The sequence below is a fragment of the Ornithorhynchus anatinus genome, chromosome 7 (genome assembly GCF_004115215.2).
Source record: "Ornithorhynchus anatinus isolate Pmale09 chromosome 7, mOrnAna1.pri.v4, whole genome shotgun sequence".
NCBI classification, from domain to species: Eukaryota; Metazoa; Chordata; class Mammalia; order Monotremata; family Ornithorhynchidae; genus Ornithorhynchus; species Ornithorhynchus anatinus.
In genome coordinates this window covers 60,730,472-60,748,078 of record NC_041734.1, presented here as the reverse complement: position 1 = coordinate 60,748,078, position 17,607 = coordinate 60,730,472, and the positions used below count along the sequence as shown (strand labels likewise).

General features: G+C 44.4%; 1 protein-coding gene across 3 annotated transcripts in view; it reads right to left on the bottom strand.

Annotated features, from left to right (window-relative positions):
- MDM4 (MDM4 regulator of p53) overlaps positions 1–17,607 on the bottom strand; it is a 45,677-nt gene that overhangs the window by 16,151 nt on the left and 11,919 nt on the right. For all 3 annotated transcript variants that reach the window (XM_029068595.1, XM_029068597.1, XM_029068596.1), the window contains exons 2-5: positions 14,216–14,313; positions 6,440–6,514; positions 3,098–3,231; positions 1,636–1,685 (exon numbers count right to left, since the gene is read on the bottom strand). In XM_029068595.1, the coding sequence (XP_028924428.1) occupies positions 1,636–1,685; positions 3,098–3,231; positions 6,440–6,514; positions 14,216–14,293 (337 nt within the window). In that variant the 5' untranslated portion in view covers positions 14,294–14,313. The remainder of the gene's footprint in view (positions 1–1,635; positions 1,686–3,097; positions 3,232–6,439; positions 6,515–14,215; positions 14,314–17,607) is intronic.

Below are 17,607 nucleotides of genomic sequence, written 5' to 3'. Positions count from 1 at the left end.
GGCCTTTCCAATTCAGAAAGTTGACTGAAATCTCACCAGCACTGAGCATTCACACAATACAGGTGCAAATTAAACTGGAGACACAGGTATGAAAGCACTTGGACAAGTTCAATTCCCAAAAAGGAATGATGCAAGAGACACCCATATCACTTAATCAGTACACATTAACTTCTGCAGAGAAAGGGCCAAAAAAAAATGAAACAGCAAAGGAATTGGGATTTTTTTTAACACAGTATTTTGGATGTGAAGTCCAATTAGGGAATGAGCTTTAATACATGAGCAGATTACCTGTTGCAAAGATGAACAATGTAGTCAAGTCTACTAAATTCCCCTCAGTGCACTTTAGTGCCCAAGGACATACCCTTACACAGTTCTGCCAATTGCATGGCAACTGAATTTTCACCCATCTGCCATTTTAGTAGCAAGTCCCTGCTGAGCAGAGATTCATAGTTAAACATGGAGATTCTGAGCTGTGAGTCAATGCCCCTTTAAAACCCCAAATGGGACCCCTGGACTCATCTGTGGGATGATGGAATAAAAATCCAATCATTTGACTACGGAGTCCATACCCTCTAGGATGTAAGCTCCTTGTGGAGAGAGAACATATCTACCAACTCTGTTATACTGTTCTCTTCCAGGTGCTTAGTACAGTGCTCTTCCCATAATAATAATAATAATAATAATAATGATGTTTACTATGTGCCAAGCACTGTTTTAAGCGCTGGAGTAGATACAAGGTAACCAGGTTGTTCCACATGGAGCTCACAGTCTTAATCTCCAGTTTTACAGATGAGGTAACTGAGGCACAGAGAAGTTAAGTGGCTTGCCCAAGGTCACACAGCAAACACGTGGCAGAGTTGAGATTAGAACCCATGTCCTCTGACTCCCAAGCCCATGCTCTTTCCACTAAGCCACATAGGCACTCAACAAATCCACCTGACTGACTGATACTGAGTCCATTACCCCAAGAGGATAAGTCTTTTATTGAAACGGTCAGCCTTCCAAGCATTCACTCTGGCTGTAGGCAGGGCTAAATTTCTTGCCCAGGCAATGCTGGACTGGAGTCCTCTAGAGAGTTCAGGTTCTTTGGGTAGAGCTACTCAGCTCCCCGGTCTGAGAGGCGCTCAGACCCTCCATATATAAGTTTGGATGTGGAAAGAGCAGGTTTAATAAACCTCACAGATGGCGTCATTCGATGGGTTTCTATCAGGTGTTTGAAACTTTTCCTTCATCTAGTTCCTTGTGGGCAGGGATCGTGTCTGCAAACTCTATTGTATCATACTTTCCCAACCTCCGAGTACAGTGCTCTGCACATACCACGACTGACTGATGGACAGCTGTACAACTGCAGCAAGAATTCGGTCCTTCCCCTCCCCCAACCCAAAGGGTGCCAATTCCAAGACATGCCCAGTCAGTGATATTTAAAGAGGAAGGGCATAGGAAGCAGAGACCCATCAAGCAAGACTTGGTATTGAAATGTGGACAGCCTTATACTTTTCAGCAGAGGTGAACATCCCACCCCTCAACCCAATACACAGCATTTCATTTCAGACATAATTCTCCATCCTGCCTGTAGACTTACTTACCCAAATTCACTTAACACTACTATAAGCTGATGAAATACAATCAACGTACCTGGAACAGTGGTAGAGACCAGGTTTTTTCTCAGCATTTCATAAAGAGGGCTGTTGGGAGATGGGGAAGAAGATTATTAACAGAGGAAAAAAGCCCTAACACCTCAATTTCTCTGCAAGTGAAACCATGTCAAATGTATAGTCGTCCCTGGCAAGAACCCTGCAATGACTGAGGACAAAAAGGCACCCTCAAAACAAATCCCCACCAGATTCCCTGTCCCATGGTCTTTCCATTAGCCTTTGTTGCTGCTTCCAGTTATCCTAAGTCCACACATTAGTTCATCATGCTAGTGAACCACTGTTACAGTAACTGAAAAGCTCAAAGCAATCCTACTCCTGGGGAGAGCAAGTTGGAGGGCTTGGCCGGTTTGAGATGACAGCTAGTTTTCTGCAATCATGGAAGATGGTGATTACTCCAAAATCCCCACCGTGCTAGCCAAAGGAGAAAGAAAATTGAGCATGACTCCTCAAAACCATAGGTGACAAGAGAGGTGTGTCTCTCATTAGTCCTCACACCAATCCTAAAGGACAGGGAGTGGTCTTCATGTGAAGAAACCGCAGCTCAGAAAGACAGACCTCTCAGTATCGATTAAACTTCCTATTTAGGGAAGTCCAAGGAATACTCTAACAATTCAGATGATTTCCATTTCCATCAAAGACCTGAAGACAACCTGGAAGGATGATGCCCTGGTATAATCAGATTAGTCTTCCTGGAGTTTTCACATTTAACTGGATCAAGTCAAATGCAACTCAAAGGACAATAGTTCTAAAGGAGAAGATTTTAAATGGACAAGAGTAGAGAATGAATCTGTTCTAAGCTGCAGCTGGCCAGCAGAATAAGCAGCAGCATGGTCTAATGGAAAGAGCACAGATCTGGGAGACAGAAACACTTGGGTTATAATAATAATAGTATTTGTTAAGTACTTACTACGTGCCAAGTACTGTTCTAAGCACTGGGGTAGATACAAGGTAATCAAGTTGTCCCACATGGGGCTTACAGTCTTAGTCTCCATTTTCAGATGAGGCAACTGAGGCACAGAGATATTAAGTGGCTTGCCCAAAGTCACACAGCAGACAAGTGGCAGAGACAGGATTAGAACCCATGTTCTCTGAATCCCCCATCCGTGTTCTTCCCATTAAGCCATGCTGCTAATCCCAGCTCCTCCACTTGTCTGCTAGGTGACTGTGGGCAAGTCACTTCACTTCTCTGGGCCTGAGTTCCCTCATTTGTAAAATGGGGATTAAGACTGGGAGCCCCAAGTGGGACATGGACGGTGTCCAACCTGATTACCTGTACCCGCCCCAATGCTTAAAACTGTGCCTAGCACTTAGTAAGCATTTAACAAATGCCATTTATTTAAAAAGCCAGAGATTACACCTCAGCAATCGAGTACTAACAACACGCCAAGAAGGTGAACTGGGTCAGCACAAGACTAAGAAATACCCCTTCTGACTCTACTTACCTTGGATCTTTCACGGAGAAGCTCTGAAGTCCCAATAGCTCTCCCAGAAGATCCCCTCCACAATGCACCATGTGTTGGGCCTGCTGATCATAGAGCTGCTTCACCATTATATATTGACCCAGAAAATGCATGACCTGTAGATGAATGAGATTGTGGAATCAGAAACACTTGGATGTTATCAAGAGAACAGTACTCCAACAGAGGGAATGGATCTGCTGGGATAGAATTTGCATTTAGCATCATCAATATTTGATTTGCAGCCCATCGGATGTAGGGTTCTACCACAGAGAGAGCCTATGGGGAGGGTGATTTTAGAATCACTGAAGAGCTTACATTCATATTTCTCCACAAGTAATGTTGGTCATAAGCAAATTCAACATCACCATCATCAATTTACATGAAGGCGGCACTGGGTATTTTCATAGCATTGCACTGTGAGAGCTATTTTGCTCAAGTTAGAGTTTCTGAGAACCACATCCCCAATCACTCAATCCATCAATCAGTGCTATTTATTGAGCACTTACTGTATGCAGAGCACAATAGTAAGCTCTTGGGCAAGTACAATACAAAAGAGTTGACAGACATGTTCTCTGTCCACAAGAAGCTTACCATCTATGGGGAAGACAGACATTAAAATAAATTATGGATACGCAGGTAAGTGTTGCTGGGGCCAAAGGTGGGGTGAAAATAACTGTTTAAAGGGTACAGACCCAAGTACACAGGTGATGGGAAAGGGAAAGGGAGCGGGGGAAATGAGGGCTTAGTTGGGGAAAACAACTTGGAGATGTGATTTTAATAAGACTTTGAAGGTGGGGAGAGTTTCAGGCCAGAGGGATAGTTGTGGGCACAGGATCGGCAGTGAGGTAGACAAGATCGTGGCACAATAAGTAGGTGTGTGGGGGCTGGGTTGTAGTAGGAAATCATCAGAGAGGTGAGATGGGGAGCGAGAGCTCGTTGGTGCTTTAAAGTCGATGGTAAGGACTTTGAGCTTTTTTGCTTTCAGTTTCACACACAAAAAAAAAAAATCAAAAAACAAAACCAAAACTCTAAAATAATCTTTGCTGCCAGCACCTTTGCCTAGAAACTTCCACACTGTCCCCAGTTTGCTAATAGTCATTTGCCTCGATGATGCAAAAATATAACTTCTTGTAACTCTGATATTTGCAAAGCACTTCCTCTGTGCAAATAAACCCAGTTTTCAACTAAGCAGAAGGGAATGAACCCAGCTCTGGAAGGTGGCTGTCCAGAAGCTTCAGCTTGGCCTTTAAGTAAACTAAGGAATTGGAAATCTACGGAACTACTCACATATAGGAAGTACCATCCTCTCACTTCACAGAGTAGAATCTGGCCTACCTGATCAACATTTTAATACACATTTCCAAGATTGTGTTCAAATACTTGTCAGAAAAGTCAATTAAAGGTAAATCATTCTAAATGACTTTGGTCGCAAGTCCAAGCCTCAAGCTTCTCTGCCCAGTGGGTTTATTTTAAATTCATAGGCAGTGAATCAACTAGAAATTAAAGGTTTCCCCAGGGAGTAAGCACAGCACAAGCAGCAACGACACTTTATTAATTTAGCCCTTTTAGGATACCCATCAGTAATAACTTTCCTTCTGTTGTAGTTCCCAACCAAAAAAATAGAATAAGGCAGGTGCTATAAATCATCTGTGCTCAGACACCTTTTAACTTATTTAGCGGAGCTAAAGCACAATGCCAATAAGTATCTAATTATGCTCAACGTCTGCACTGAGGATTTCCCTGAGTCTGCTCTCCTTGCTTCTTACAAAGTGACGCTTCTAGATGTCTCCTCTTCAGCTGTTAGACTGGATCCCTGGTATGACAGTGGAGGTTTCACAAGTGAATAGCTGCTGGACAGACAACAGGAGAGAAGGAGAAAAAGGAATTCCCCTGAAAGATGGATAAAGAAGCCCAGGGAGGCTACAGGCACCACCCCAAAAGTCACATTCCAGGAAAGAAAACCCACCTGGCCTTAGGTCCAGATCTGGCCTGAAGTTGGAGAAACAGCGTGGCCTAGTAGAAGGAGCGCGGGCCCGGGCATCAGGTGTCCTAGGTTCTAATTCCAGCTTCCCGACTGATCAGCTGTGTGATCTCAGGTCACTTTATTTCTCTGTGCTTCAGTTCCCTCATCCACAAAATGAGGATGCGATACCTGTTCTCCCTCTTTCTTAGACTGTGAGCCCCATGTAGGACCTGATTATTTTGTCTCTGCCCTGATGTTTAGGACAGTGCTTGGCACAGAGTCAGCACTTAAACAGCACTATTATAATAAAGTTCTGATGTCAAAGTGTTGAGTGTAGACGTGGACCTTCCCTCAAAGACCTTTGGCAAGGTGGACAAGATTTTACTACCTTTACATTCTCCAAAAAAGACTTGAGCTAGAACTTCGGGTGCTTTAAAGCCTAGGGTTTATGAAGTTCCCCAAATTAAGTTAAAAATGCTTCCTGACTAGCAAAAAATGAGCTCTTCTGGAGGAAATAAATGTAGACAAAGATATTGACAATATTACTTCAAGACACTGGAAGAGAACCAGTCTTTCCTATTTTAAGGGCAGGGCACTACCACAGACTAGAGCTTTAAATCTGAACCTTCTCTTAAGTATTCAATTTTGTTTCTGCCAAAACTTTTAGAACCTAAGTAAGTTATTTAAATGCATGTGTTTAAAATAAGTCACAGAGCTCTGCAGGAGTATCTGACACCTTGATAATGAAAAACCACTGCATTTAATTCCTGGCTGGCAAGATAACCCTGTAAATCAGAGACTGTGTCATTTTTTTCTCCTCTTCTACACACTTTGCATTTTAATCTTGAGATAAACAAATTCATGGTGATTCTTACATTTAGCTGACAAAATGTTTCAAAGGAACTTGAGGGAAAATATATAATAACTAAAAAAAAAAAAAAGGGCAATTTGAACTTAAAAGTGGACAGGGCTTTTCCTTCAACAGTCTCAGGAATAGAGTAATTCATGAAGGCCCTTTCTTTCTCAGACTGGTATCCTGAAAATGCAGTCAGGATGTACAGTAAGCTGTAGTGGTAAAAAGAAGTGTGTGAACAGAATAGATTCTTTGAGCTGGGGCAATTTTAGCTTAAGAAAATCCATTTGCCCATTTCCCACTGTAGGGCATTCTTCTAAGTTTTTTGGTGACGTATCTGTGTGTTTTTGAATCTGATTGTTTCTATCCTAGAGTCAGTCAATCAATCGCATTTACTGAGTGCAGAGCACTGTTCTAAGCGCTTGGGAGAATACAATATAATAGGCACATTCCCTGCCCACCACAAGTTTACAGTCTAGAGACTAATGTATAACACATCCTGGTTTACCTCCTTCACTGTGAAGATTTCACCTTGTGCTCCAGCTGCCTGCAAAATCTTCAGAAGTGGCAATTTTGGCCGTACCTAAAGGAAACACAAACCCCAAAGACGCTGTTTAGATTGAACCAAGAACTTCATGTGCCACATTCGAAAGGAATAATTATGGAGACAATGTTAAGTCCATCATAAACACTAGCGCTGGGTGCTTCACTGAAAGCACCACAGTGATTATTTCCTCATCAAAGAGCATGATTCGGGGTCCTCCAGGACTGTTCCAGGGCTCCACAAACTGGGTATCTCAGACCAGTTGAAGAAGCAGCGTGACCTATTATTATCATTACTACGGTATTTGTTAAGCGCTTACTATGTACCAAGCACCGTTCTAAGCGCTGGGGTAGATACAAGGTAAGCAGGTGGTCCCACATGGGACTCACCATCTTAATCCCCATTTTGCAGATGAGGGAATGGACACAGAGAAGTGAAATGGCTTGCCCAAAGTCACACAGCAGGCAAGTGGCAGAGCCAGGATTGGAACCCACGTCCTCTGACTCCCAAGCCCGTGCTCTTTTCAGTAGGCCAAGCTGCTTCTCTAGTCTAGTGGACAGAGCATGGGTCTGGAAGTCAGAAGGACCTGGGCAAGTTGCTGTGAGCTGTGTGACCTTGGGCATGTCACTTAACTTCTCTGTGCCTCAGTTGCCTCATCTGTAAAATGGGGATTAAGACTGTGAGCGCCATGTGGGACAGGAGATGTGTCCAACCTGATTAACTCGTACCTACCCCAGCGCTTATTCAGTGCTTGCCACATAGTAAGCCCTTAACAAAAGCCATTAAGAAAAAAAAACATACAGCTTGTAGAACTGTGGTTTCCAACTGTGGGCTACCTGAGCTGCATCCGGCTTAGGCCCAGAGGACAAACCTTTTTAGCACCTACAGAAACACTAACTTTCGCTCTATTACAACCATCAATTAACTGGTAATATTACGGAAAATTTACTGCATCTTTAGAACAGTGCTAAGTCCCTGAGAGAGTACAACAGAATAAGTAGACAGTCGCCACTCTCGAGGAGCTTATAAACAAGATGGATTATAAACAAGACCAAGAAGTGTTCAGATAGGAGACGGCCCGGTGGAAAGAGCATAGGCGTGGGCGTCAGAGGACCCTGATTCTAATCCCAGTTCTGCCACTCGTCTGTTGGCTGACCTTGGGCAAGTCACTTAACTTCTCTGGGCCTCATCTGTAAAATGAGGATTAAGACTTTGAGCCCAACATGGGACATGAACTGTGTCGAACCTGATTAGCGTGTACCTTCCCCAGAGCTCAGTACAGTGCTTGCTACATGCTGAGCACTTGATACCATTTCAAAAAAAGGAGGAAGGAGAGGTGGCTACGTATGAGTTAGTGTTAAAACGGTAAGGCAGGTAACTTAATTTGTGCAAAAGTGCTCCAGGTGGTTGTAAATACCCAAGAAGCTGTAGCTGATAGAGAAATTCTCAAGGGGTACTTGTAATCTGGGGAAGAGGGTGGGAGAAGGCAGAAAGAAATGAATTGGGGAAGGCTTCCTGGAAAAGACGTAATTTCTGAAGGGTTATGAAGGTGGGGAAACGACATGGTTTGGCAGTTTTGAAGAGGGTGGAAGTTCCAGGCTGGAGGAAGGGCCTGAAAAGGGGTCAGAGGTGGGAGAGATGAGGTTAGATTGAGAGGAATGATGACAGCAAGCTGTTTCTGGTGCTGTCTCGTCACAAAGAGGGAAACCAACTGCTAGATATAATCCATCATTTGATAGCGTTTACTGAGCACTTACTGGGTACAGAGCACTGTACTAAGCATTTGGGAGAGTATCATATAATAAAGATGGTTAAAGTAGACTGGAGATCCCAGTAAAAGAGAACCATAAATCTTGGATATTTGATTTAAAAAAGACCCGAGGGTTATCTTGTTGCCCTTTTGGATACAATATGGGATTTTTCTCTTTCATGTACTTTTTAGGTACTTTCATGTACTTCACCCTAAGGCACTTACGTACATGTCCATAATTTATTTTAATTCCTGTCTCCCCCGTAGATCGCAAGCTCCTTGTGGGCAGAGGACGTGCCTACCAACTCTGTTACAGTGTAATCTCCTAAGCCCTTAGTATAGAGCTCTGCACACAGCAAATGCTGAATAAATACCATTGATTTTTAATTCACTGTCCATCTTGAATGATGTTGAAAATTCTTTAATTGCTTTTCAGTGTTTTCTAGCTTATCTTGGCATCAGGACATGACCCAAATCTGGGTCACCTCATTAAATCAATCAAGATTGACAGGCTGGTGAACTACATGGAAAGGAACTGCCTGAAGCAGTTTCATTTAAATACATTAACTCCTAAATACCCGTGAAATGGTTTCGTAGTCAAGAGTTTTTCCACTGACACGTTGACTGGACACTTTTCTTGCCTGACATTACAGAAACAGAACTTAAGGGTTATGTCAATTCCTGACCAAGGTCATTTGATAGTGTAACTAACTTCTATGATTAATAGGGAACCCATAACTAATATTTTCATCTGGGCTTCCTCCCAAAGCACTGCTGGCTTTGTGTGTGTCTCTCTCTGCCCACTTTAAGATTGGAAATTTGTTTCGGTGAAACTGGGTAGAATGGTTAGAGCGAGCGGATTGTCGTTGTAGCTGTACCTTCTCCTTTAAGTCCTCGTTATTACTAGAAACACCACCTCAGATGACACAGAAGGGAAAGAAAACTATATTTTAAACCATTAAAACCACAGGCAAGCCGGGAAGCTAGTAACCCAGAAGGCTGCTGGATGTGGCTTTCTCGCTGTTACCATCCTTGTGCCAGGAATTGAGGCTCTGGGCCCTGCTTGGGCCAAAACTCAGGCCAGCAATAGGCCCCCAGGGTCCAGCTCAGCCTCGGGGTTGGGGCAGAGGGAAGTAAACCTCTGGCCTTCACAATCAAGTTTGGGTGGAGACTCTGGGCCCTCCCAGTGCCAGATTCAAAAGGGAACAGAGTCTGTCAACCTCGACTGCTTTCCCAGTGTCTCTCCAAACGTGTGGGTTTCCCGTTCATTGTGGGCAGGGAATTTGTCTGTTTATTGTTATAGTATACCTTCCCAAGTCTTTAGTGTAGTGCTCAGCACAATAAGCGCCCAACAGACACACCTGGCTGTCTGACCATCGCCCTTCGTTCATGTGCTTCTGTGTCTGCCTCCCATTTTTTCCTCATTCCTGACCCTCCTGAAAGACCCCAGAGCTCAAAATGAAAAGCCTGATTTAAACCCTACCAAGTGACCTCCACCGGAATTTTCCTGAGCACTGTATAATGCATAGGTGCTTAGTTCAGGGCTCTGCACACAGTAAGTGCTCACTAAATACCATGGCTTGACTGATAAGAGTATACACATTCATGAAATAGGTGGGCCACAAAGCAGAAACTTTGTGGGCCACAAAGCAGAAACTTTGATGTGCCTTCTTAGGCAATTTTCAAATAAAAACCATTACTCTGTGAAAGCCATTACTCCTTAATTTCTACCCAGAAAAACTGCTCCTCTTCTCCTCCTCACCCCTACAGTTACTCAGATCCCCTAGAAGTTAACAGCCAGAAGAGGAAAAACCCCTCACCAAGGGGAAAGAACTCTGGTGAGGGCTACAGGAATCACTGCCAGGATGCTACTGGCCTACAAAGAATTTGGCTTTAACGATAATCTCAATATAACTGTTAAATCTCCACAGACCCTGCTCTAGACTGTCAGCTGGTTGCAGGCAAGGAACATGTCTACCAACCCTGTTGCTTTCTACTCTCCCAAGTGCTTAGTACAGTGCTCTGCACACAGCAAGTGCTCAATAAATACCACTGACTGACAGATCTAGTGTTTACATTTCTTAAAGATGAGGATAACTGAATAAACTTATTGATGGATCCTGTTAGAAGTTTCCTAATGCACCTTGCCACCTTTACTTTTAAAAAATTAGCTGAGATAAAAGTGCTGACTTCCTCTTAAAGGTATAGGACTTGATGTGAATTAAGCTCTTGGCATCGCCTAACTTTGTCTGCTATCCACCACCAGGCTTTTCTCCCCCAGACAGGGTTAAAATGCTTTAGCTATTTCTCACTGACTCACAGCCAGCCTAGGGCTGTGCCTGTTTCATTCTTTCCTTCCAGATTCCATCCCCTAATTTGTTCAACTGCCACGCTGGCCTCAGACAGCTTTAGAAAGAAAGTTAACCGACAGACTGGTGGAAGCTTCGCTAATGATATCCAGGGGAAGGGACTGTAGAGAGCTATTACTTGCTTGGCATTCAAATAAAATAGTCTCTGAAGAAAAACCATGGAACTGTGTTACCAGCTTTTTAAACTAGGCCAAGCTCAAGAATAACATTCCAGGGGCCTGTTTCCATTCTCAAAAATTTTCCTTGGCCTTTGCACTGATGTGATACTGAGCCTCTGAAGGCTACTGCAAAAAAAGAAGCCTTCCCTTTATAAACCGAGCTAACTCTTGACTATCCAAAGCTATGGGGAACAGAAATGGCATGGATAACAGATAATCCAAAAACCTCTCTTTGACCAATAATTTCCAAAACCAGACTTGAGCCAATATTTTTCACCTCATTTTCTTTGTCCAGAGCTGTTGACAAGGAGCAAAATAGATTGGCTCACATTTCATATCCCTTTATTTGCCCTAGCCTCTTTGGCAAGGTGCTAATGAACTTAGAAATGGTAGAAAGTTAGGGAGCATGGTGGATGACAGGCAAAGGAACTGGGAGTCTCAAAGCAATGACAGTTTACTGACAAGATGCCCTTCTCTTCACTTCCAAGGTCTCAATGAAGTGTATCAGTGATTTACAACTATCTACTTAAATTACAGACGCAGTGTGGTCCAGTGGAAAGAGCATGGGCCTGGGAGGTGGAGGATCTGGATTCATTCATTCAATGGTATTTATTGAGCGCATACTATGTGCACAGCACTGTACTAAGTGCTTGGGAGAGTACAATGTAACCAACACATTCCCTGCCCACAACATACTTATAGTTTAGAGGGAGGAGACATAACATAAATTATAAATATGTGTATAATTGTATAGTACAGATATGTATCTAGCCCAGCGCTTAGTACAGTGCCTTGCACAGAGTAAGCGCTTAACAAATACCACAATTATTATAATTGCTGCCGAACTGGAACAGGGGATGAATAAAGGAGCAAGTTAAGGTGACACAGAGGGGAGTGGGAAAAGAGGAAAAGGGGGGAGTAGTTAGGGAAGGCCTCTTGGAGATGTACCTTCAATAACACTTTGAAGCGGGGGAGATGGCGGGGGGGGGGGGCAGGAATAATTGTCTGTCGGATTTGAGGGAGGGAGGAAGTTCCAGGACAAAGACAGGACATGAACGAGAGGCTGGAGGTGAGAGAGACAAGATCGAGGTACACTGAGAAGGTTAGCATTAGAGGAACGAAGTGTGCGAGCTGGGTTGTAGTAAGAGAGTAGTGAGGTGAGGTAGGAGGGGGCAAGGTGACTGAATGCTTTAAAGCCAAGGGTGAGGAGTTTTTGTTTGATGCAGAGGTAGATGGGTAACCACTGGAGTTTCTTGAGGAGTGGGGAAACATGTCTTGAACGTTTCTGTAGAAAAATGATCCTGGTGGCAGAGTGAAGTATGGACTGGAGAGCGGAGAGACAGGAGGCTGGGAGGTCAGCAAGGAGGTTGAGACAGTAATCAAGCTGGGAAAGGATAAGTGACTATTACCATGGTAGCTATTTAGATGGAGAGGAAAGTATTTCAGCAATACTGTGAGGGTGGGACTGACAGGATTTAGTAATGGATTGAATACGTGGGTTGAATGACAAAGGAGTCAAGGATAACATCAAGGTTACAGACTTGTGAGACAGGAAGGACGGTGGTGCTGTCTACAGCGATGGGAGAGCCAGGAGGAGGACAAGATCTGGGAGGGAAGATAAGGAATCCTGTTTTGGACATGTTAAGCTTGAGGTGACAGGAGGACATCCAATCAGCGATGTCTTGAAGGCAGGAGGAAATACCAGACTGCAGAGAGGGAAAGAGTTCAGGGCTGAAGATGCAGATTTGGAAATCATTTGCATAGAGGTGGTAGTTGAAGCTATGGGAGAGAAAGAGTTCTCCAAAGGAGGGGGTGTAGATGGAGAATAGAAGGGGATCCAGAACTGAACTTGAGGGACCCCACAATTAGGGGGTGGGAGGCAGAGGAGGAGCCTGAGGAGACTGAGAATGAGTGCCAGAGAGGTAAGAGGAGATCCAGGAGAGGACAGTGTCAGTGAATCCAAGGTTGCATAAGGGGGTGGTCGAGAGTGTCAAAGGCAGCTGAGAGGGGGCTGAGGATTAGGATGGAGTGGAGGCTCTCAGATTTGGCAAAGAGATCATTGGTGACCTCTGAGAGGGAGGTTTCTGTGGAGTGAAGAGGATGGAAGTCAGACTGGAGGGGGTACAGGAGAGAAGTGGAGAGGAGGAATGTGAGACAGCAGATGTAGACAATTTGCTCAAGGAACCTGGACGGGAATGGTAGGAGGAAGATTGGGCCATAACTGGAGGGAACCACGGGGTCAAGGGAGGGCTTTTTTAGGATGGGACGAACATGGGCATGTTTGAAAGCAGTGGATAAGAAACCAGTGGAGAGCGAACGGTTGAAGGTGGCTACCAGGGAGGGAACAAGTGTTTTAATAAGGTGTGAATGAATGGGGTCGGACATGCAAGTGGAGAGGGTGGATTCTGAGATGAGGCAGGAAATCTCCTCTAGAGATACTGCTGGGAAAGTTGGGAGTGTTGAAGAGGGAGGAGGAGAAGAGAGGGACTGAGGAGGGGCAAGGAAGATTTTAAGAAGATCAAGCCTGACACTGTCAATTTTCTTAATAAAGTAGGTGGCCAGGTCAATGCAGGCTGGGAAGGAGGAGGCGTGGGGACGGGGGGCCTGAGGAGGGAGTTATATGTCTGGAACAATTGGCGAGAGTGTTGGGCATGGGGGTCAATAAGGGTGGAGGTGATAGACGGAGGATTGAAGGATCATAGTGGGGTTGGTGAAGTTTAAGCATTGTAGTTGAGGTAGAAGACAGCAGATACCCTGAGGAGATGGTTTAATTGCCCTTGGGTCCTTAAGAGTGAAGAGGCCAGTGATTAAAAATTTCACCACTTTAACTGCGGTATTCATTAAGCGGTTATTAACTGCCAAGCGCTGTACTAAGCGCAGGGTATATACAAGATAATTAGGTCCCCCATGGGGACCACATTCTAAGTAGGAGGGAGTGCAGGTATTGAATCTCCATTTCGCAGATGAGGGAACTGGGACATGGAAAACTGATTTGCCCAGGGTTACACAGCAGCTGAATAGCAGAGCTGGGATTAGAACCCAGCCCCATGCTCTTTCCAGTAAGCCACGCTGCTTCCCTCTAAAGCAGCTACGGTTTGCTGTGTGACCCTGGGCAAGTCATTTAATCAATGATATTTACTGAGCATTTACTGTGTGCAGAGCCCTGTACCAAGCACTTGGGAGACTACAATACCACAGAATTGGTAAACACGTTTCCTGACCTCAACAAGTTTTGTGCCTCAGGTACCTCATCTGTAAAATGGGGATTAAATCCTCTTCCCTCCGATTTAGACTATGAGCCCTAAGTAGATCATCTTTTAATTCACAGTTGATTCCAAGGAGAAGAATGTCTATGTAACCTGTTGAAAAAATCTCCACTATTCATACCTGCAGACTTGCTCCCTATAAAATCCACAGGCTCCAAAGTTTTCTACTCTAATAATGGACTTTTTCTTTCTTTTACCTGATTAACTTGTCCCGGTGTGATACTGCAAGCATTTTCAGAGGGTGGATACTGCGCAGATGTGGAAGATGATGTCATATTGGCTATGAAGTTACGGTCTACGGTTTAACAAAACAAAAAAGCAATTTTTAAAATTGGATTCACTGAAATAAGGAGAAAAAAATTACTCTGACATTTAGAAAATGCTAAAAACGAATCCCAAACCCAAGCCTCATATGATCAGGATATTAAAGTTACTACACAAACCCTAATTGGGATATTCTGTCCCTTCTGAGTGACTAGCAAATGCGTTACCTGCTAAACAGGCATCTCGGGGGAGATGCCCTCCACCCACGTGGACTTCAGTTTAATACGTCATAAAGAGAACACAAAACACTACATAATCACAGCTCGAGACATGGTCCAATCTCTATCCCGACACTAGAAACAAACTTGTTTTACTTCCTTGCCAAATTATCCATCTGAGTACAATGGGTTCTTCTGCTCCTCCTTTCAACTGGGTTCAAAACTTTCTCTGAGAGAAACCTTTAAGACAGAGGAAATTACCTGAATAAATGAGGCTTTGGGCTGTCTAGCACAGTCCTGGTCAAATCCCCTATGGCATGTTGGGGCAAGTACTTGAAATGTCCCAGAGGAAATTGAAATGAGTCAGGATCTGCTTAGTCAATATTTAAATATGGTCACTCTCAGTACCAGAACATTTAAAATAGTTTACAGTGAGTCATCCTGGGAGCCAAACTAACTCTAGAGACCATGGAAAAATAGCACGGTGTTCAAATCCACAGGTGAACCCCAAAACTCATTTAAACCACTAGTTTTCGTATTCCTACAGTCCTTCTTATGGACTTCTATGTTTCACCCGCTCTCCCCATCCCTATCCACTCTGATGAACCAGCTAAATGGCACTGGGAAACAGATCAAAAGGCAGACAGTGAGAACTACAAAGGAACTTGGAGCTGGGCTTACAGGTGACAAGATTACCCACCCTTCAAATTAAAATTCATTTATTAAAAAAACCTATCTTGCTTTCTAGAAACTAAAGCAAATCATTTATATTTCTAGAAACACACACACACACGACAGAGAAAATGACAGTGTAACTATTATTTGGGAAAATGTTTTTTACTCTCTCAGCACCACCTTTTCCATTTATTTACTTGTTTCCCTGAGTTACAAGGATAAATGAGGCAATATATGGGAGAACATTTAGAACTTTTCAGAGAAAATGTATGGTATCAAATTTATATTGCAAATCCACACAATCAACTGACATTTTGCACGTGACTACTTTAGTCTGTGCTTTCACCCTGATTGCCAAGGCCAAGGACAAGGAGAGGAGGCCCAGCAACTGCCGTGGGTCCCAGGCTGGCCGGTGCAACCGTGGGACTACCTTGGCCCGACAGGCCTCTGAATCCCGTGCCAGCCTGGGTCTGTTGTCCCTGTTCAGGAACCCACTGAGCAGTCAAGGAAAGCTGAAGGCACCAGCAAAAACCCAGGCGTGCGTGGCCAAGAGACCGCACAGATCTGTGAGCGCGGGAGGCAGACCACAGCAGAGCAACTCAGAGCCAGCGGAGAGTCTCGCACAGCCCCACGAACCCACCGCCACTGGTTCCAAGCCAATGCCACCAGCCGCTAACCCATTTGAGTCTGGAACTGTCGCACCGCTGGCCAACATCCCCAGAGGGCTGTCAGAGCTAGATCAGTGCCATCTCTGGAAGGAGCATGCCTTTCTGGAACCCCCAAACGTGCTAATGTGCAATAGGGACACCCCGATAGCCTAAATCACTCATTCAATCATATTTATTGAGCGCTTACCACGTGCAGAGCACTATACTAAGCGCTTGGAAAGCAAAATTCAGCAATAGAGACAATCCCTGCCCACCATGGGTTTACAGTCCAGAAGGGGAGAGACAGACAACAAAACAAGAGGCATCAATATAAACAGAATGCTAATAATAATAATGCTAATAATGATGGTATTTGTTAATTGCTTACTATGTGCCAAGCATTGTTCTAAGCACTGGGGTGGATACAAGGTATTCAGGTTGTCCCACGTGGGGCTCACAGTTTTAATCCCCATTTTACAAATGAGGTAACTGAGGCACAGAGAAGTTAGGTGACTTGCTCAAAGTCACACAGCTGACAAGTGGCAGAGCTGGGATTAGAATCCATGACCTCTGACTCCCAAGCTTGGGCTCTTTTCACGGAGCCATGCGGCTTCTCTAGGGATAGATTATAGATATATACATATCAAAACAAGTAAACAGGCATTAACATAAATAATAATAATGTTGGTATTTGTTAAGCACTTACTATGTGCAGAGCATTGTTCTATTTATTGCCATTGTTCTTGTCTGTCCATCTCCCCCGATTAGACTTTAAGCCCGTCAAACGGCAGGGACTGTCTCTATCTGTTGCCGACTTGTTCATCCCAAGCCGCTTAGTACAGTGCTCTGCACATAGTAAGCGCTCAATAAATACTATTGAATGAATGAATGAATTCTTCTAAGCACTGGGGTAGATACAGGGTAATCAGGTTGTCCCACGTGAGGCTCACAGTTCATCCCCATTTTACAGATGAGGTAACTGAGGCACAGAGAAGTTAAGTGACTTGCCCACAGTCACACAGCTGACAAATGGCAGATCCGGGAGTCGAACTCATGACCTCTGACTCCGAAGCCCAGGCTCTTTTCCACTGAGCCATGTTGCTTCCCCATTTATAGAATTATAAATATGTACATATATTCATTCATTCCGCCAGTCATTTTTGTTGAGCGCTTACTATGTGCAGAACACTGTACTAAGCGCTTGGAATGTACAATTCAGCAACAGATAGACAATCCCTGCCCAACAACGGGCTCACAGTCTAAATGGGGGAGCCAGCAAAGCAAAACAGAACAAAACAAGTGCTATGGGGCGGGGTAGAGCAAAGGGAGCGAGTTGGGGCGATAGGGAGGGGAAGGGGAGCTGAGAAAGGGGGGGCTTAGTCTGGGAAGGCCTCTTGGAGGAGGTGAGCCTTCAGTAGGGCTTTGAAGGGGGGAGGAAAGTGGGATTGTTTGGCGGATTTGAGGAGGGAGGGCATTCCAGACCAGAGGTAGGACATGGACCAGGAGGCACAGTGAGAAGCTTATGTCACAGGCCACTCAGGCCTTATCCTGGCCTGCATCAAGAGACTCTGGCCTCTCGTAGCTCTCTCCTTCCCCTATAGTCCAACGGGCACCAACTACTGCAAACAGCCAAGACCGTTTTTTCCCCTTCTTTACCACCTATGACATCGCAGACCAGCACAACGCATTCCCTAGCTGCCCAGATAGGGATAGACCTGGTTTCGAGTCAATCTTGTGCAGTTGTACAAAAGTGAGTTAAAAAAAATCTTAGACGCTATCCTAAAC